Source organism: Dysidea avara, chromosome 1, assembly GCF_963678975.1.
Source record: "Dysidea avara chromosome 1, odDysAvar1.4, whole genome shotgun sequence".
Classification (NCBI taxonomy): Eukaryota; Metazoa; Porifera; class Demospongiae; order Dictyoceratida; family Dysideidae; genus Dysidea; species Dysidea avara.
The window spans coordinates 10433282-10454845 of record NC_089272.1 but is presented as its reverse complement, the minus strand read 5'-3'; the positions used below and the strand labels follow the sequence as shown (position 1 = coordinate 10454845).

Here is a 21564-nt window from a genome sequence, read left to right as displayed (position 1 = left end):
TTATACAGTTGGTGCATATAATTGCTAACTATGTCAATTAGTTAACTTGTTAGCAAAGAAGTTGTGTTTGAAAACTAATTCTCAGTGAAAGCAAGCAGTATTATGGAATTTTCAAACTATGTGGTTGTGTTTCAATTTTCACATGCAATATTGCAATAATCGCATGTCACAAAATTCAATATTGTCCAACCCTAATACAGTAAGTATCACGCTTCTTGTGATACAGACTGTAACTTAAGGCTATCCTAAAATTTCTCAACAGCAATAACAGACACCGACCTTTGACACTTAGACCAGGTAGTAGTAAACGAGAAAACACAGCAGGATCAGTCACTGGATGCGGCACTAGTGTAGTACTTCTGTTATTACCTTGTGTACTTGAGGAGACTAACAATGACAGAAACAGGTAACACATGCACAATAATGAAGTTTACAATTATTATTCAACAAGCTGTATTCAAGAAAATTAAAAGAACTAATGTATGCGTGAATGCAGCATTTTCCCTAGTTAGGCAGTTAGGGTTACAGTATAAAGGGAAAAAGAAACATCCTAGAAATATCTTATCACAAATAAGCAGAGTTGGGGTCGCTACTGTATAGTAAAAATCTTTGGCGGTAAAAAAATTTGGCAAATTTGGCGAATAGTGTTCAATTCGCCAAAGTTTTTTCGCTAATTATTTTAGATGATCACACAAGCACATTGAGTAACTAGAACTTGAGATGAAGGCCAGCTTGTAGCACCATGCAATAAAGATCGAGCTGACTTTGGAGATCTTCCTAGGAATTTGTCCCACAGTTGTAAGCACTCCTTGGGATAGCATTTCCAACCGGCTTCCCGTTCGCACGTCAGCTAGTTCATCGTCTCGCGATGATTTGGCCAAATACTTTGATATACGTGATAACCTCTGCTACTGGAGTTCACTGAAAAGGTAAATACAGTTGCTCTCGGTATCGCAGGAGATAGCGAAGCACGCCTTATAGCTCGAGCCGGTCTTAGCTAGCACATCGTTATATCAGTAGCTACAAAAGTACTGCTATAACAACAACTCTAGCTACCCTACAATTACTACACTACTTAACTGATGAGCTGACACCTTGTATCCTTACGTATCGTACAGTAACCCTACAGTAAAAACTTTGGCGATAAAAACTTTGGTGAATATTATTTCAATCGCCAAAGTTTTTTCCACCAATTTTTTCAACAGAGGGGTTTCGTCACACTTTTTTACTGCCAAAGTTTTTTACTATACAGTACTTTAAAAACGCAACTCATTACATATTACTAGTTACTTCTAATCAATGTAATGCATTACAGTTACATATTACTCCCAGAAAAAAAGTAACAAGTTACATATTACACATTACTCTGAGGGTTGTAACTAGTAATATTATTACATTTTACATCTGTTTGTTACAAGCTTTAAACTAAGCCCAACCTCCTAAATACAGGATCTCAGCCTACAACTACAAATGACACGAGTGAGACATGTGTTTCTCTGGTGTAGTTCAACCTCAAAAATAGAGGTGTACCGATATGAGTTTTTGGCATGTACCAATATCCGATATTGATGCCACCAAAAGAAGCCGATAACCAATAGCCGATCCGATATTTGCATTATAGTTAAAAGTGTACATTTACCTACCCTACAATAACATGTGCATGCTATACTCTGCCTGTGGTGGTATACAGCTTGGGTTTCTATTGTGCAATCCAGACAATTAGGCACTCACAAATATTTTTATGTATACTCCCATGAAGCCTTAAACAGATATTTCTGCATTACTCTGTATTCTAATGGCTTGTGAGAAAGCTGGTACAGCAAGTTTCCTTGGTTATCCTGTGACCCTTCTTTTATTGCAAGGTAATTTATAGCTGCTTCATTTGTAAAGACTGTGATAAGCTTTTCAGCAACAAACACTTGACTCGCGTGTATTTATATGGCTTCTCGTAGCGTAGCGTTTGTTTCAGAGAGAACAATAAGCCACTGGCACTAAACAGTCACATGGATAACGTAGAAAACCAATGCATAATCCATTTATGTACAAACTATTGCTACTGTCTAAAAATCGGTAGCGATATCGGTCCTCCTACTGTTCTGTACCGATACCGATATTGGTAAAAAATGTCATATCGATGGCCGATATTTTAGCCGATCCGATTATCGGTACACCTCTACTCAAAAATATACTTTGTTTTAGTATCTTGGTCTTAAGGGCACTCCTCATACACCATCACTCTTTGTTCTTGCCTGTACAGCCATCTTCAGTGCTGTCAGGGCTCTAAATGCAGCCAATCACGTACTGAATACAATGTGCATTAAAAAGAAATAACGTATTACAATTTCAGGATGTAATATTTGTTATATATTATTCTGTAATGCATTACATTATTAGTTACAACATAAGTAATATTATTACGTAAAGCATTACAAATGTAACTCGTCACCCCTAACTCTGCAAATAAGAAAATAACTAATTCTGGTACATGAAGTGTTCCCTGGAGAGGTAACATTACCTGCCTAGATGTAATTTGACACTTTATTATACAATATGTAATTACGTAGAACAAACAATTCTTACACAAAACTTATACATGATCACATGATCACATACCAACATTAGAAGATGTAGTAGTTGGCATAGCAGATGACAAGGATGATGTTGTTTGCAGAGGAGTCATATTAGTAGTTGAGGATATCTGTTGTGTTGTGGATACTCCTGATCCTTGTACTTTCATATGATCTATAGTAGAAAGGTAAAGCTGTGAGTGCAAATACACACATACATATGTACGTACGTTCATACTTGTAATTAAAGGATTGTAGATTAATGATATTTGAATGGAATGATAATAGTAATGGTGTTGTATGTCATGACAGTAAATGGTAAATGGAATGGAAATCATATGTCACAAGGAAAATGAGAATTAATAAAACACAGTATGATCAGCTAGCGGGTACAGCACAACAGTATACTACTACTCTTATCACCTTGTGCACTAACAATGACAGCAACATGTAATTTATCAAACAGTACTATCGTACTGTATAGTAGGGACCACAAAGGTTTGGGCATGGCCCATGAAATACATCACCTAAACACCAACCTCATTTTTCCCTGATGACAATGAGGCAGTATTGGTTAAGTAAAACTAAGCCCAAACAAGCCTTCAGATTGACCCAAAAAGCTTTCAACAAGTTGTTACAATTTTGTTTTACAAAAAAATATTAAATAGAATTTTCTACTGACTGACTGACTGATGCCTTCATACAAGTGTAACTTGATAATGGCTAACGGCTACAGCCTTGATCTTTTCACTGTTTGATGTCGCTTCAGTTGGACACATGCCTTTTGGCATACCGCAGTACATACAATGCATTCTTCATGGACTTACCAGTGTCCTCCTTTGTGTCCCATTCATCTTTGCTGACAGCGAAAGGTGTCGATTTGGCGGCAGCAAGTGATGGCTTCCCTTCATAACGGAAATCGTCCATAGATTTCATAGTGGCTACCATAGAGTCAGGTTGTTAAGCGCATACACTTATAATTTTCAGAGAAAGTTTTGCAAAAATCATACTATCTGTTAGGTGCATACGCCTAATAATTATGATGTGCTTAACAGGGAATCACTACATTTTTTGACTCCATATTGGACTCAATTTCTGGGTGAAATTCTTCGTGATGTACAAGAATATTGCAATCCAGAAAGCTGATTTGCTGTATACATACAGTAGTGAAGGGAGACCTCAAGGGAGACATAATCGCTTGAGGAGACATTAATTTTCAAGCACTTCCAGCTTTTCTTCCCGTGTGTAGCTTTGTCACGTGTTGAGCCTCACGACATGTATGTGTTAACAAGTGTTTAATTGTTACATGCTCTTAACAACCAGACTCTACAGTACTTTGATTGCAGAAGTGTTTTTTGAACAGTTATTGATTCATAATGCTGTGTAATGGGTTGAACATAGCTGACAATGAAGTATAATGGATACTTCACTTTTCAGATAATAATTGGTAGGTAGGGCGAGCGGTGCCATTTCTATCTTTTGATGCAGTATGTGTGGGTTCACCAGTCATAATAATATGTTATTTTACAAAAAATAGTTAACAAACTAGTACACAAAAAATTAGGAACTAAGGTAGTGACCATAGCAAATCGATAGAAAGTACTGAAATAAGCTGGAGTAGTGTATGATATTAAATCACAGTAAAACAATAAGAAGTGTTATATCCCTATTGTGCTGAAGATGCCATAATGGAAATACACAGTAGGGATATAACACTTCTTATTCTGTGATTCAATACTGTGCACTACTCCAGTTTGTTTCAGTGGTGTTTTTCGATGTACAATGGTCCGTATTCTAGTTGAAAATTCCAAAAAATTTGTGTACTTGTAAAGTTAAGAATTCCTATTAATTAATTTTCATAAGCTGCATTTTCAAAAGTTAGCATGTAGAATAGTACACACACACACACACACACACACACACACACACACACACACACACACACACACACACACACACACACACACACACACACACACGCACGCACACGCACACACACACTACGTATAACCAAATGGATCTGCACAAACCCATATCAGTGCAAACCTAAACTTTCCCTAGTCTCTGTTTCATTGCTGTGCACTGTAAGAAATGCAAGATATTGCATTTGCTTGCTTAAATGCCGCACCTTCATGGATTTTAAAATTATACTTTTATTGTTATGAGTATCAAGTAGTGGTCAAGTTTGAATAGTCACTGCATCAATTTCTGAATAATGAATAAGGTATGGGTATTTGTGTACATCACCTCAGAAAGATAATTCCTTTTACCTTTCTTGCTAATTTCATATTTGCCTCATGGGGCCAAAAAGGAAACGTATGGGAATTTGTACCCTACAATGGATTTGCCTCTTCGTGGCAAATACAATGGATAATTTACAGCTCCGTATATATCATAGCAATTGTAAGTTATAGCCATTTTATTAAGCATCTGTAAATTATTTTCACAGTTCCTGTAAAAAAATTGATCTTCCTGTCATTATGACTTTTTGCTTTAACTCCATAATTTCCGAGTTTAACAATAAAGAACTTGCAAAATCTGCAAGTACGGCAAGATTAGCAGATTCGGTCACACATTATGTAATCACATACCACCATTAGAAGATGTAGTAGCTGATACATTACTAGATGATGAAGATGATGCTGTCTGCAGAGGAGTAGTATTAGTAGTTGAGGATATCTGTTGTGTTGTGGATACTGTTAACCCTAGTACTTTCATACAATCTATAACAGAAAGGTATTATTGACCATTACAATTGAAAAATACTTACGTTACAGCATATATAAAATGCCTACTTATATAGTGGTCCATTGTACAGTGCCAGGAACCTTGCAGCACTTATGAGCTCCTGACAATACATTTATAACTATAAATTGATACTGACGTACATATGTACGTATGCATAACTCAAATTTCTCATGCAATTGTAAAAGTAACTGGTAACCAAAAGAGTTGATATCTGGAGTGGCCAACAATGAACATTACGTTTTAACATTGAACTTCTATCATTGACTTGTGTTCTACATTCAGCTTTGCTGAGGTCTTATCCTTTAATTGGCTGATAACGTATTTTCGATAATAGTCAATGTAGATTGGTGGAGTTTAAGTATTATCATTCAGAAAAAGGTGGAGCACAAATCAGCGATAATGGTCCAATGTTAAAACATCATAATTAATTTTGAAGTGACGTTGTTATACACTACTAACATTCTTGGCTGCTCCAGATATCAGTGTTTTTTGGTTGCCAGTTACTTATATACTTTATTGGGTGTGCTCTTTTACAGACAAGCTGTTCATTACATATTGTAAGTATAAAATAACATTGAAGAATATACAGTTCGTATTTTTTTCAAATTTCACTGACCAATTCTCAATGCCATTAACACAGCAGGCATGTTCCCCAGAATCCTTTCCAGTGCACTACAAAGCTCTAGCAGTTCATAGTCATTTTTTATCATGATAATCATGATGTCAAGCATTGCTCGGTTCGCCTGTTGGGAAGTTGAACAAGAGAGTATTCGATCAACAAGTCTATCATCAATGAAAGTAAGCTGGCACATTTTTCCCAGTGTGATCATATGATCAGATGGGAGGCTCCTTAACAGGATATAATAATGTTTCTTTAGTACAGCAACACCTAAAATGTAACACACAACATTCTATAAGTGTACAGATGGATGTGGATACATCTCAGATTTAAATGCAGTCAATGACATGACAAATACATATGTGGTTGACTCACCATTGGGGCTTAACCTGCCAGGCATTAATTCAGTAAACACTTGAGGTTCGACATCTTCTGCCTCAGTTCTCTGTGGCCCTGTATTTCAGAAATGTACACTATTATGTAATGTACTTCAATATGTTACAAAAACTGTGGTGTACAAAGAATTTAAGCACTAATACTACAATAGCAACTGAACAATAAAGAAACTCTATTTTGTACTCTCTCATGATAATCTTTAATACATACATATGTAGCCACTACATCTGAACTCTCAAAATGATCTAAACTTTATAAGAGAGTCTATAAATATTAAGTTTAAAACGTCTACATAGAGAAGACAATTTGTGAATCTAGTGAATGAGAGAGCAAGAGAGTATACACTGTAATGCAAACATTAATTTTAGACATACTGTAGATACGTATGTATGTATAATGCTGTTTGTATTGACTTACCGGTAAGAACTGAAGATGTAGTGTTTTCGGTAGTGTTCTTGGTATCACTAGTCTCTGTCTTATACAACTTCCTACACTCTAAATAATGACAGGAAATGTGTAAATGTGCATAATTATATAGTATGTACAAGTTGAGTTGGATCCTGAAAAACAGCTAAAACTTAAAAGTTGATTTTTTTTTCTCAAGAGTACACATTTCAACCAACCAGATGATTAATGGTGATAGCAAAGGTGCCAACAACAGACATGTACAGTTTTGGTTCCATTACAAGTTCGGGAAAGGGCTGTAATAGACACTGTATTTTATGGCGTCCCCATAGGAAATGTATGGTGAAATTTTTGATTGGCTGTAATATTATGTCAGAAATTTGAACAAAAAGATTTTGAGATATTTTTAGCGGGTCAAGCAGTACTACAAGTGTGCCAAATTTCAAGATTGTTTGTAATTCCGTCCATGAGTTATTAAATGTTTTTGAGGATCCAGCTCAACGCGTACATACTATAGTTTGTGCCACATACACACAGCTAAAAGCCAAGTACCCAGATCTTACTAACTACTGCTATAACTACAGTGTATATACTGCCATATATTTATCCATAAGTCTCTAGAAGTAATAAATTTGAAAACTATGACTAAGAATTTTTACTTGCACAAATAAAATTGTGTACACATATATAAGAATGCATAGTCTCCTGTGTATTATGTTACAGTAAGGTAGTATTGTATATGGAGGTTTTTACATTATCACAAAATACATTGACCAGAAACCAGCCTCACAACAGCTTCATGGTGTCTAGGCAGCATTGGATAGGTATAATCAAGCTCAAACGTGTCTTCAGTGTGACCCAAAATGCTTCCAACAAATATAAAACTTTTATTTTCTACTGACTAACTGGCTGACAGACAGACACACAGACTGACTGACTGATGCCTTCAGACCAACGTACATAACTCAATAACGGCTAAGCTTGCAGGCTTGATTTTGTCACAGATAGACGTCACTTCAAGATAACAGGTGCCTTTTGGCATATTGCAGTATGTACAATGCATGCACTTGGGAACAGTGCTACAACTAACATTATTTTACTTCTTCAAAGTCTTCAAATTGTATTTGCTCACTTTACTGGTTACATTATTGGCAGTTGACTAAAATATGTATTTGTTAGATATGCTAGACAATTGAGAGAAGTTCAAAAGGAGATTATTATTGTCTAAATTTGTTGTCACACACCTACAAAAAATAATATCCCTCTATCACCCTGTACCATGGCTTAATGTTAACATGTTGCCAGTGCTACCAATGGTGCTTGACATCTTTTAACAGAGCTGAACATATATGTACAGTAGACCCTCAGTTATCCGAACTCCATTGTGTCTCAGGCAATGGTAAAAGTGTTCAGAGTGGAGAATTGTTCATATGTATGTTGAAATACTCTAATAGAACATACATTTGTACTCAACATGCTCTAATAGAAGTCCTTTCCAATTTCGGATAAATGAGGGTATGGATAAATGAGGGTCGGATAACTGAGGGTCTACTGTACCACTGTAATGCTTACGCAAGGTTAAGCATGCATAATAGTTTAATTTAAAATTTGCTGAATTATAAATTTGATGTTGCTTGTCAACATGGCATAACTATAGCATGATAAATATGTAGATACTCTGTAATGTGTGGAGTATGGAAGGAGAGCTTTTCTATACATTGCATCAATAGCATAGTGAATGCATTCAAGCTTCTTACCAGCCTCAAATTCAAACATTTCAATTGTGAACCTTTTATGCACACTGATTAGTGCTTTAAGCACTTCACAAAATCCCAAGACATCATTGTCCCTTTTAATTGCACAAATGATGCCATTTAGAATTCTAACATTGGCTTTCTTGTGATCAGTCATGGAGATAATTTCATTTAAGAACTGTTTATTAACAGCAATAATTCCATTAAGTTTATTAACAGTGGCAACATGGTCATCAGAAAAACTCTCCAGCAACATGTCATAGTGTTTCTTCAAAACAGCAATAGCTATGCAATAAAATGAAAAATCATATGTTTTAATACAAGTTTTGCATACATGTATACTATTGTGCACTCATAGCTACTCACCATTAGTAGACACTGTTGGGGGCAGAAACAATAATGATGTGGGAATGCTGCTTTCCTTTGCTGCTGTACTGGATATAGTTGTCCGAGATCTTCCAGCAGCAACTGCTGTATCTAAAATCATATACAGTACATATATACAACTGTATGTGTATATGTAATGTATAGCTACGTAGGAGACACACACACACGTACATGTAAAACTGCAAACCTTGTACAATCAAGTGTTGAAAGCGTATATTCATTGTGTAAAAATTAAGAATCCATATGTTATATGCAGCCACGACACAGTATTTCACATGCTGACTGCATGTCGCTTGCCACATATGTTAAATATGTGACTGGATTTTGGAAAATTACCCTTATGAGCGCATTGTTGATTCAGAGAAAAATGTATTGTAATAATTTAAAGCTTTGTTACTCACCAGCCTTGACAGTTACACGTTTGGATTTTTCAGCAAAGATGGAGCAATTCACAACCTTTAAGAGCAGCTAGTGGCCAAGGTAATCCCTGTAGAGTTTCCTGCCATTTCAGATAGGTTTTTCACCAGTGTTGCTGTATCACGAGTCCTCAAAAAGGGGTGGAGGGTGGGGGGTGGTGGGGCGGGCAAGAGATAGACTACAAAATGGACGAGAATGGTAAATGAAGGCACCAGACCACAAAACAGCCTGTCCGAGGCAGGGAATAGACTGAAATCTCGCAAAACAGACATACATCACACATTCAGCTCCCTGCTCGTCTGTCCACAGTGCTTGAACCCCCCAAAGCATTTCCCTGTTGTTCACAGACCTGTACAGACGTCTGGGGTGGTTATACAGGCCGCCACAGAATGGTCCACCAAAAGCAGACCTGACAAGTAGAAGGCAAGTTTGATATGGAAATTGTTAGCCTGATAGTGCAGCAACTTCATGCTGGTGTTATCTCACTTTTGCCTTTTGCACCCATATGGTTGATTTTGTTAAAACAGGTCACATATATACCTTGTATACAGAGCTGTGTTTATACAGTAAGTAAGTACATTTCACCAATATGTACATAGCTACAGAGATAAACCAAGTACACTGCAGTTGATTTCCACTTGTGACCAAATTACTAACAACATGGTTATTTTGTGTGTCGGTCAGAATACTTTGCATGTGCATATAATTAACTATGGCAGCTACTGTTTTTATTACGCCTACACAAGTATCATACTATCATGACTAGCAGATGTCTATTGAACAGATAATTTAACCAATGATGATTTACCTGTTGTTGATGATGTAAGAGATGTTTTTGTTGCTGTTGATACAGCTGATGATCTTGATGATATCATTGTTGTGGTGGTTGACGCAACAAATGATGGAATTGATGTTGTTGACATAACTGATGTTCTTGATGATGTCATTGTTGTTGCCGATACAACAGATGTTGTTAATGATGTTGTTGATGCAACAAATGTTCTTGATGTTGGGATTAAATTTGTTGGCACAGCAGATGCTCTTGACGATGGAATTGAGGTTGTTGATGCAACAGGTGTTTTTGATGGGGTCATTGATGCTATAGATGTAACTAACATCCTTGTTGATGCTGTTGACATAGCAGGTGTTCTTGACAATGGAATTGATGTTGTTGATCCCACAAATGATGTCATTGATGTTGTTGATGCAACAGATGCTCTTGATGATGTCATTGGTGTTGTACAACCAAATATCCTGGATGATGTCGTTGGTGTTGTTGATGCAATAGATACTCTTGATGATGTCAATGATGTTGTCAATGATACAATTGAAGTTGTTGCTGGTGCAGTTGCACTATTAATATCAGTTGTATGATCTGATGGCAACTTCTTTGCTATTGTTTCACATTCTAAAAAGACATCACACAACTATAAGGCATGATACAACACAGCACATGTATGCACTCACACATACATACACAGATAAACTAACTATATATACACGTGTACCGATTAGCAGATTGGTAAAGACTGAAGGATAATAATGCCACTATTTTGGTAAATGGGTACAGAGCTTTAGATTTAACCACTAACAGCAGTACTGAAACAGAACTATGCTGTATTTCACTAACATCTACAGTGGAACCTCAGTTATCTGGACCCCAGTTATGCGGATTCTCAGTTAACCAAACTATGGAATGACTGCTCTGTTAGAGTAGTGACTGTTCTATTAGGTAGTTAAATAATATTGATATATTTACAAAGTTTCTTTAAGGTTATTTATACACAGTTTTGGAGATACGGATTTTTCAGACTTATGGACCACCCCTGGTCCAAAGGGGTTCGGATAACTAAGGTTCCACTGTACTGAAAATGTGTTTTATCACACTATTACGAATAATATTATGCATACATGTTATTTTACAATATTACTGTGACCCTATCAGTACGTTACCGTAACTACAAATCTTACACTTGCTTATTTTACATTAATACAGAGCATGACACCATGAAGTTATAAATTAGAGGTGCAAGATATGATTGACACTATGGTTGTGATATTGTATCAGGGCTTAGGTACACTGTACGTAGGCATGTACGTAGTACCATTGAGAACCCCATACTGTGTACGTACTTCTACAATTAATGATGAGAAAGTGGTTTTGGCAATTACCCTTCTGTTGTGACTTTATTGAAGTGCTATAATGAAAGAGTTTCACATTAATGGAAGTGAGGTCCCCTTGATAGTTTTGAAAATTATATTGAATCTGATAGTGATATTAATAGTTAATCAGAATATCATTAATATTTGGTTGACTGCTGTGTTAGAGTGACTGCTCTCATAGTAGTGCAATAATAAATATAAGCACCGGGTGGCCTGGTTCTGGCTATGCCACTGGTCAATGCTATGTGAGATGATTAAAGTTCTATACTACTACTACATGTGTACATGCATGTAGCTACGTACTACTACAGATATACATACATACCACATTTGAACGCTTTCATGATCTTTGACACTCTTGGATTATCGATCACTTTATTAATTGCATACCAGAAATCAGCTAAAGATTTAGTATCTCGTATGCCTAGTATAAATATATTCATCATTCTCCTGTTTCCTTCTAGTGGAGTTGCAGCAGTAGCAATAATGTCCACCACAGAATCATCTACAGGAATTAACTTGCACACTCTACCAAGAGTTACCAAATGATCTGATGGAAAATTCCTCAACAAAAAGTTGTAATACTTCTTAAGTAATGTATGGCCTGTAATAATTATTCAATTACATGTAGTCAATCAGTACATTTTGTACAAACATACATTCTGGACAGACAGCAGGTGGAATCTGTTGCAGAATTGAGAGATCAATTTGATAAACTTTTTCTTTCTGTTTTTTAGCTACACAAACACAAAATATATCATACAATACTGTAATACTGCATAGTAGGGACTATGAAGGCTTGCACCTTTTCAAAAAAGAGCACTGATAAGAAACCAGCCTCACAATAGCTTCATGACACTTTGTTAGCAATGGTAAGGCATAACCAAGCCCAAAAATGCTTTCAGCCCGTCACCTTCCTTCATGATGGTTTGGCAATATCGATTTGCCCAAATGTGCTTTCAGAATTACCAATAATGCTTTTGACAAGTTGTCATTAAATTTTAAAAGTTTTCATTTAATGGAGTTTCTATACTGACTAATTGATGCCTTCAGCCCAAATATTGCAAACACTACAGGCTTGAAATCTTCACTGCTCATGTCACTTAGACCTGAGATGTGCCTTTTTGCTGCTACATTACATGCTAGTGGGTTTTTGAAGCCATTCAAGGGATAACCCACATAACCACATGCGGTTGTTACATCATAATTGGCAATATTACGCATATTCAAAGTATCCGTGTTAGGCGGCCATGTTTTATGCCAAAAAAATAGATGATATGCACACTTTTTTACTTGAACGAAAACTGATCAATTAAGCGTAGACGGCGCAAAACTCGATGGTAACTTAAAAGCGGAAGTCCCATACAAAAGTATGGGAAGCAAATGCGGCTCGAGCAATAACTCACCACTCGACCTAAGGACAGGCCATCTCGCTTGCCATACATTTCTTTCCAGCAAGCGAGATGGCCTGTCCTTAGCTCGAGTGGTGAGTTATTGCTCGAGCTGCATTTGCTTCCCATACTTTTGTATGGGACTTCCACTTTTAAGTTACCATCGCGTTTTGCATCGTCTACGCTTAATTGATCATTTTTCGTTCTAGTAATAAAGTGTGCATATCATCTATTGGCCAAGAAACAGCCTGTTTCATTTGAAAACCATCACAAAAATGATCGTCTAGGCACCCAAGAGTGACAATAGAGTGAATTAGCCTGAAAGTAAGTGCTAGTTTTGAAGATACATGTGAACGCAAGCTGATTTGTAGCCAACACACGTTCTTCCTATGTTTTCTCAAGTGACAGTGTACGCTGGTAAGTTATATTTGTAATTGTACACCTGTTCTTAGGTAGAGATGATGTTCCAGCTGGATTTATCACCCATTACAAGACATTGACTGTGTGTTACGAGGCATTACCTATCGAAGACCATGCATATATATCGAAGAGCAGGCTTGGCGACTCCACAACCAACAGAAAGGTGTCCAAGTGTGTAAAGAAAAGGAACAAGAGCTTTTGTTTAGTTCAGAACTTCATTTATAACTTGTTATTTGATGAAGTTGGTATTTGTGGTTTATTGAATTTGTTGTAATAACTGGTCAGCGTGCGCATGTTCTACACTGCATTGTAAAAGGCGATATTCTGAAATACACGATAGTCGGATCTCTACCAAACTTTTGGTGGACCATCATTGATAAATTTGCAAACTTTTAGCGTATGGAATTATAATTCTTGTGATCCAGCACGAAGTTACAGGGCCTGGAAGTCGAAGTTCACTCGTGGCACTCGCTCTTTGTTTTATAACTCAAGAAAGAAGAAGTGCAAAGACAAATCCCTGTGCTAAGTTTCCACAAGTTTATTGAAGAACCTTCACAGCGAATTTGATGCTTGTGCAAGCAGCCAGTATCTCAGAATAAAAAAATGTATGGGTTAACTTTGAGAGACTATAGCGCGTGAACGAAACAAGGTACAATCTTATACTTTGGTCTCTGTATAGTAGAAAGTTAGGTCAATCTTCGAAGCAGTAGTTCAGATTCCTGTAGCTTTCTTTTTGCCTGTATAGATAAAAAGAACAGCATTTATGTGGCTTCAAAAAGGCGCTAGCACCCTTAATGGATTTACTTCCTTTGTGTCTAATGCATTTCTTACTCCACTACCACGAAGGTGTTGATTAGTGGGTAGCTTTCTTTGAGACTCAATTGTCTGTAATTTCTATAGTGAGTGGATTGATCACACAGGTGTTTTTTATACTGCTCTTTGTCTAAAATGTTGTGTACCAAAACAGTGTAAGGAAAAATTAAATACATATATAGAAATAAAAGCAATGAAGGGTTACTTACACCTGCAGCTATACTGGTGTATACCTAATCTGTATTTCAGTTATATAGCTTGTCAATAGTGATTGCTCATGTATAGTATGTATGAACAAACTTATATACATATGTACATACCACTGTAACATAGCTATGTAGCTACATACGTACCACCATTAGAAGTTGTGTGCGTAGTTGTAGTTGCAACATTAGATGTTACACATGTCTGCTTTCCCTCTGATATCTTTAGACATTCTGTAAATTACAACAGTACTACCACTTAGATATACAACAACAAAAAAACATTATTAAAATCTACTGCATGTACATACAATAAAATGGGCATAATTACGTATGACTAAAACTGGGGTACTAGCTACACTGTAGATACAATACTAGGGCAATATTAACTAGAATTCCAGAAAACTGGGGAATCAGAATTAAAATTAGAGTTTACTGAGTGTACTAGAACTAAAATGGAAGTTGACTGAAGATACTATAAGTAGATAATGAATTTGCAGTACTATAGGACAACACTAATACTACATATACTCATGCATGAACAGGCAAATACAATGGTTGAGTTTTTGTTTTACTGTGTACTGTGGCAATTAAAACACACATAATTTTTTTCTGTATAGCACATGTTACAATGCATGCAATATGTAGGTTTGTTTAGTACGTATAGGTCACCTATGTACATATATGCACATGAATCAGTGTTCATACCTAGTTCAAACTGTAGTAACTCTTTGACAAATTTATTACTCATAGCAAGACGCTTGATAACTTTACAAAATTCCATAATTTTATCATCTTGTTTCAACCAAAGGATGAGAGCATCAAGAATTTTTATATTAGCTTGACTTGGATTAGTAATGGCAACAACTTCATCAAAAAAGCTTTCCTTGACCTCTATAAGGGTGTCCAGTATACCGATGGTCAAGATGTGATCATCAGAAAAACTTTGCCACAAAATATTGTAATACTTTCTTAACAGTGAAATAGCTGAATTGTAAAAATAAAATACAAATTGCATAATAAAATGTCATCATAAAGGATATGTGTAAATTAACACATAACAAATGTTGAGTTACATTACATACACACATGAATACTGTGTAAGTATTATGCAATAAAGTACCTGCACTACCTAGATGCTAAAATTCCATGTATATACATAGGTAAATGTCTGACTCAATCTTTGCATTTCTATTTAGGGTTTTCAGCATATATACCATACAAAGAGTATATAAATCTCCAAACCAGTCAAAAATAATGTACTGTTGTTTCTACAAACTTGTTCTCATTTCAATTACTTATTTAATGCACAGCAAAATTTCAGGTTGCCATGAACTTCACAACTATAGGGTAAGGTATACATATTAACTAAAGATTAGCATATATAATACTGTACAATTTTTGTACAAATCGGATGAAGAACAATCATTATGGAGTTATGTATATATGATTTTTCAAAAATATTAAAGGATGTGATGTCACACCTGCAGGATAAACTGCTTGACAGAATAACTTGAAAATTGGTCTGTACATGAGGTAACTATCATAGTGCAAATCTTTTGTGATTTTGAAAAAAATCAAGAGGATTGTCATGGAGCTACAACAAAAATGCCAACCATATATAACAGGTGCATGATCTAGTTTCATAAAATTACAAAAAATCAATTTGTTGACACGCCTATGAGATGAACCGCTGAAGAGAATGAGCTGAAAATTCTAATGTAAGTGGACTAATCACTGTAGAACAGTCTTTCAGTTTAAAGAAGAATCTGATTAAAATCAATTGAGTTATGGTGCGAAAATCAACTGCAGTGTATGCTCGATATACTCAAATAGTGCGGTCACCCTATTAGAGGGTTCCGCTATATATTGCAAGTTACTCAGTAGAGACTTCAGCTATGTCACAAGTTTCCCAGTAGAGAGCTCAGCTATACAGTGTACATTACAAGTCACCCAGTGAGTTCAGCTACATTACAAGTCGCCCTGTAGAGAGTTCAGTTACATAAACCAGTCAAGCAGTAGAAATTTAAGCTTATGTTACAAGTCATGCACCCAGTATAGCATATATGATGGGTTACAAAACAAGTCATTCCGCAGAGAGTTCCACAGGAGCTACATTACAAGTTACCCTTTGGTATTTCACAACTTTTTCACCCTGACCTTTTTGGGGTCTATGCTGCAATGATTCTAATGGCTGATTGCCATTAGAATCATTGCAGCCAAGTTTTGGCTGCTGCCTCGGATTTCACAACTTTTTTCACCCTGACTCTTTGCTTGAACACTGTGGCCATTTGGTACGGATCATATAAATGTGCAATACATGTATATATTATGTGCTTACTATTAGCAGAGATGGTAGATGGAAGAAATTGAAGTACTAGAGGATTGCACTCATCATCATGTCTGGTTGTATGTTGAGCACTCTCACTATTAATATCTTGTGATTCGTCTGTATAAATTAATATGCCACATTACTATCATGGTGTATGTACAGTACACAAGTACATGATACAGTGGGACCTCTACCATCCGAACACCACAGTGCTACGTAGTTTAGTCACTATAAAGTGTTCAAATATACACCATTCATAATTGAGCATACGTATACTCTAATAGGCAATATGAAATACTTTATTATAATAGTTACCAAATAAATAATCAGGTAATTGAGGTCCTAATGTATACTCAATTGTACTAATATGCACGTACCATTTCCTGTTGATGTTGCTGTTTGATTTTCACTTGCTGTATCCACCTCTTCAGCTAAGTTAACTGATTTCTTTTCCATTACTCTCAAACAATCTGTACAAGTCAGTGGGTAAAGCAGTTCAACTTGAGCTAAAGTATTAAACTATGTGTACATATAGTATTTAGGGCCGAGTGATACTGCCATTTTAGTATCACTAAACCCACTATGCACTATATATACACATGGTTCAGTCATTGCTGGTCCTCAATGTTCCTGCCGATAGGCAAACTAACCACTATCATAGTACAGTTATTGTAACACATGCTTTGAGGTTAGTGTAATGATGTTCACACTTGTCTCCAAGGATGGTTTATGGTTAACTAGGTAGGTGGGTTTGCAGTTACAAGGATTCTTAACCAATTATTATTACCTAACCTGCATAACAATTGACTTTTTTAATAACACTATAGTATGTTCAAGTTGAGCTGAATCCTGAAAAACAGCTAAACATTAATAGTGGATTTTTTCTCAACAGAGTTAACATTTCAGCCAACCAGATGATTATTGGTAACAGCAAAGGTATCAACAACAGACATGTATGGTTTGGCTTCATTACAAGTTTGGGAAAGGGCTGTAATGGGCACTGTACTTATATGGCTTCCACATAGGAAATGTATTGTGAAAATTTTGATTGGCCGTAAATATTATGTCAAACAATTGAACAAACAAATTTTGAAATATTTTTAGCGGGTCAGGCAGCACTACAAATGAACCAAATTTCAAGATCATGGGTAATTGCATCCATGAGTTATTAAATGTTTTTGAGGATTCAGCTCAACGTGAACATACTATAGTTACACTACTACACTGTGATAGTTGCTAACAAAATATCATGGTATATATATACTTTCAAACAATCACAATAATCACTAAAACAATAATATCATTCAGCCCTAACAGTATTTCTACAAACATGTACACAACTATACACACTGTTTTGATTAGTAGTTTAATGAATAGTGGCATGTGCAGTGTGTGCATGCAGTTATGTACAAATCTGATGACAAATGGTTGGCATATGTACTACGAGTGATATCCGCAGTGGTGTTTCTTGACATTGCGATTATGTTTCGTGTATTATCTATGATGTCACAAAACAAAATGGCCGCTGTAGTGTGGGGACTTTGTACAGGGAGGTATTGGGCGAGATAATGTTTCCCGATGACAGAATTTATGAATTTGAAAAAGGGGGAGTGTGAGACATATACAGTGGAAGCTCAATTATCCGGACCCCACTTATCCAGATTCTTGGTTAACCGAACTAAGGAAATGACTGCTCTATTATTAGAGTAGTGACTGTTCCATTAGGTTAGTTGTAAAAACTGATATCTAAAAAAATTTCTTTATGCAGTTTTATACACAGTTTCAGAGATATGGACATTTCAGACTTATGGTCCCAAGGGGTTCAGATAACTGAGGTTCCAATGTAGTATATAACGCAATACAAATATGTGTCTGGATTTAAAATTTTCAGTCTGCCTTTCTTGTTGGAGTGCGTTTTGCACTGTCATGGTACATGTACTACTTCTTTACCATTATCTCATGGTTTCATGTGGAAAAACTACTGGCAACATTCATTTCGAATACTGTGTGCCAAAGTCTCTGAAGCCCCTGCACTAACACAGCTATTTTGTCAATTATGACATCAAATTTTGTCATTGTAGAAATCACCCATTCAGAACATTTCTGTCTTTAGTAAAAGTGACTTATAATTGTTCTTTTCAAGTGCCACCATTTTCCTGAGATACATATCAATGTACACACCGATGTACATTTAACTGTATTCTTGTGAAGAGGTATACATGGCAAATGCACCCTCTGAAATTCCTTTGCAGAGTTACTACATTACCGTATAACAGTAGCATTTAAAAAAACAAACACTGATCTTGTTAGTAAGTGGGGGGAGGGGGTTCCAGCACATTGACATGCCTGGTCTCAAATATATAGCCTCGGGCTACCTGTATTGATGGAGATCTACTGATAGTGGTTCTAATTTATCCCTTGCTGATGCAAACTTAGCAACATTAAGTTTAGGGGTGAAGGTGCTGCAAGCAGTGGTCAGTGCAAGTCCACATGCATGTACGTAGATATCATTTTTGGACTTCATCACATTTGTTTATATAGTAACAACACACTGTATATGGCATTCCACCATGATTTAAATTTGTTAAATGCTGGGTTTCATTTATCCAAAATAAATGCCTAGTCTCAAATAAATACCATATTCATTAATAGGCCGGGTCAAAAATACCGGGAAGAAAATAAAGCCTGAGTTTTATACGAGGAAATATGGCACTATTATTTATTGCTATTAAAGCGCAGTATACAGTATATCATATGTATGTATCACACATAACAACTAACCACTCTTAAATTTTTCTATTATTGTTGAATTTCCAGAGTTCTCCGTTAACTGTTCAATGAACATGGAGAAGCCCAATAACTCAGTATCACTTTTCAGGTTAGACAAGGCAGCATTGAGTATCCTCTTGTTAGCCATATCAGAACTAGAGTAGGACACAATAGTTTCCACTAGTCCTTCATCTACTGGTAGTAGGTCACATAGTCTACTAAGTGTGATCAGGTGATCTTGAGGAAAATTCTGCCATAACATGTCATAATACTTGTGGAGCATTGTACGACCTGTGGGGGCAGAGGGAGAGATGGACACAATTAAGTTTTTTATGTGCTAGTGTAACTACTTATATGCTACGTACACATAACATGGCTACAAAAAATAACTTTTTGTTCACCTAAAATACTGTACATAGTTATACTATTGGTAGTACCTGTCCTATCATGCAGATCATAAGCAAGGTGTATCCCATCATACATGTACAGTATTCACCAGTATAATGGTAGGTTTAATAGACTATATTATCTCGTGTCTGCTTATCTGCACTTGCATCCCTATAATTAGTGGCTTTTATGGTAGCTTACATCATGACTTTTTAAGTATTTGTTAGAACAAGCCAATATAGTTTCTATACCCCGAGGACAATGTGGGCGAGGCCACCCACAAACTGAAGTACAAAGGCTGCAGGACAAGGTAATTAATTGTGGGTAACCAAGCTGAGGGTATCTAAATAGCATAGAAACCAATGTCGGCTTGTTCTAAGTGATTTAGAAAATGTTCCTGAACAAGGTAGGCAAAGAAGAGCTAGAGAAAGTGGTAAACAGTGCATGCTAGTATTGGGACTTATCCTTAAGTTGAGTTGATCGTGTCAGTGCCACTGCACAGGCTTGACATTCACAACTGTTGCGTGACTATAGTGCCAGTATTAAGTAGTTACTATGCCGGGCTAGCTTGTCTTGTCCAGAAAGTAAGCTATTAAGAAGCAAACTGCGCATGTCAGCATAGAGATTCATTCTTCGAGTTTATTGTGTCAGCTCCACACTGTGACAATGGTGTATTGAACACCTAGATCTGAACACTAATGGTACTTGTCTTGTCCAGAAAGTGAGCTAACAGTAAGGACATTTTGTTATGGCTTTGCTGAATTTTGATGAATGTAGCAAACAACCAACAGCGAGACCACCGGTTACTAACTATTTAGTAACTCCACCACAGGTTTAGTAACCTCAGACGTCAAAGGAAATATTGTTAAAATTTTCAATTATTTAGTACATAATTTTGGTTAATAGCAGTTCTAAGAAATTTAAGCTGAAATTGTAAAGAGAAGTCAAGGATGTGATGCAACATCTAACAATCACTATATTTAGAGAAAGCATCTACTCCTGAATATATGACAATATACCCTTATGCAAACAGTGAAGTACTATACAAATACAAACAGTGAATTTGGTTACTAATGAATATTATAAAGCTGTACGCATTTTAGAAGCTTATCCAAACTTTTGTCACTTTGCTGGTTTCTTTACTAACATGAACAGTTATATGCATGTATATGCAAACAACTTGCAAAGGAGTTTTTTTTTCACAAATCAAAGCACTTTTTATACCATATGGCCATTACACTGATTTCTAGTACAGTTGCTCTGATGGGTTTTGCTGTCTGTACTGATGTCAGCTTTTAGCAATGTACAATCTACCAGTGACAATCTGCTTCCCTAGGATGACCCTGGATTTGCTGGAACTGCTAGTATAGGATGTGACCAACTATTAACTGCTGGATAAATACTTTGTGAGACTGCAACAAGTGCTCTTGCTAGTCTTTACTGACATTAAAGTAAGCCTACTATGAATGTACATTGATAATACATTCACTTGTCGTTGCCAGGTTGTGCGTCTTCATGCACTATAACACATTTAACAGTTCAGTCACAACTTACATTGTTGGCTAACACCCTCAGGAAGATGTTCTATAAATGATGGTCCAACATCTCCACCATCTTGTTGAGAACTATCACCAGTTGTGCTGGACTCTGTAGGAACTACAACAATGTCTACATTACAATATTGTGAAACAGTTTACATACAGCTGTTGTAAATAGCCAGAAGTAAAAAAAAAAAACTGTAGACTAAAAACAGTGGCTACTCTATGCTATTGCATGTGTAGATCTTCTTGTAC

General features: G+C 36.3%; 1 protein-coding gene across 1 annotated transcript in view; it reads right to left on the bottom strand.

Annotated features, from left to right (window-relative positions):
• Window positions 1–21564, bottom strand: part of LOC136255003 (uncharacterized) — a 31070-nt gene that overhangs the window by 4093 nt on the left and 5413 nt on the right. Inside the window, exons 10-26 of the mRNA XM_066047727.1 lie at window positions 21326–21427; window positions 19397–19675; window positions 16993–17085; window positions 16625–16732; window positions 14992–15270; window positions 14434–14517; window positions 12116–12193; window positions 11782–12060; window positions 10102–10701; window positions 8856–8966; window positions 8493–8774; window positions 6748–6825; window positions 6310–6387; window positions 5932–6204; window positions 5159–5290; window positions 2614–2742; window positions 280–387 (exon numbers count right to left, since the gene is read on the bottom strand). Coding sequence (XP_065903799.1) covers window positions 280–387; window positions 2614–2742; window positions 5159–5290; window positions 5932–6204; window positions 6310–6387; window positions 6748–6825; window positions 8493–8774; window positions 8856–8966; window positions 10102–10701; window positions 11782–12060; window positions 12116–12193; window positions 14434–14517; window positions 14992–15270; window positions 16625–16732; window positions 16993–17085; window positions 19397–19675; window positions 21326–21427 — 3093 coding nt within the window. The remainder of the gene's footprint in view (window positions 1–279; window positions 388–2613; window positions 2743–5158; window positions 5291–5931; window positions 6205–6309; window positions 6388–6747; window positions 6826–8492; window positions 8775–8855; window positions 8967–10101; window positions 10702–11781; window positions 12061–12115; window positions 12194–14433; window positions 14518–14991; window positions 15271–16624; window positions 16733–16992; window positions 17086–19396; window positions 19676–21325; window positions 21428–21564) is intronic.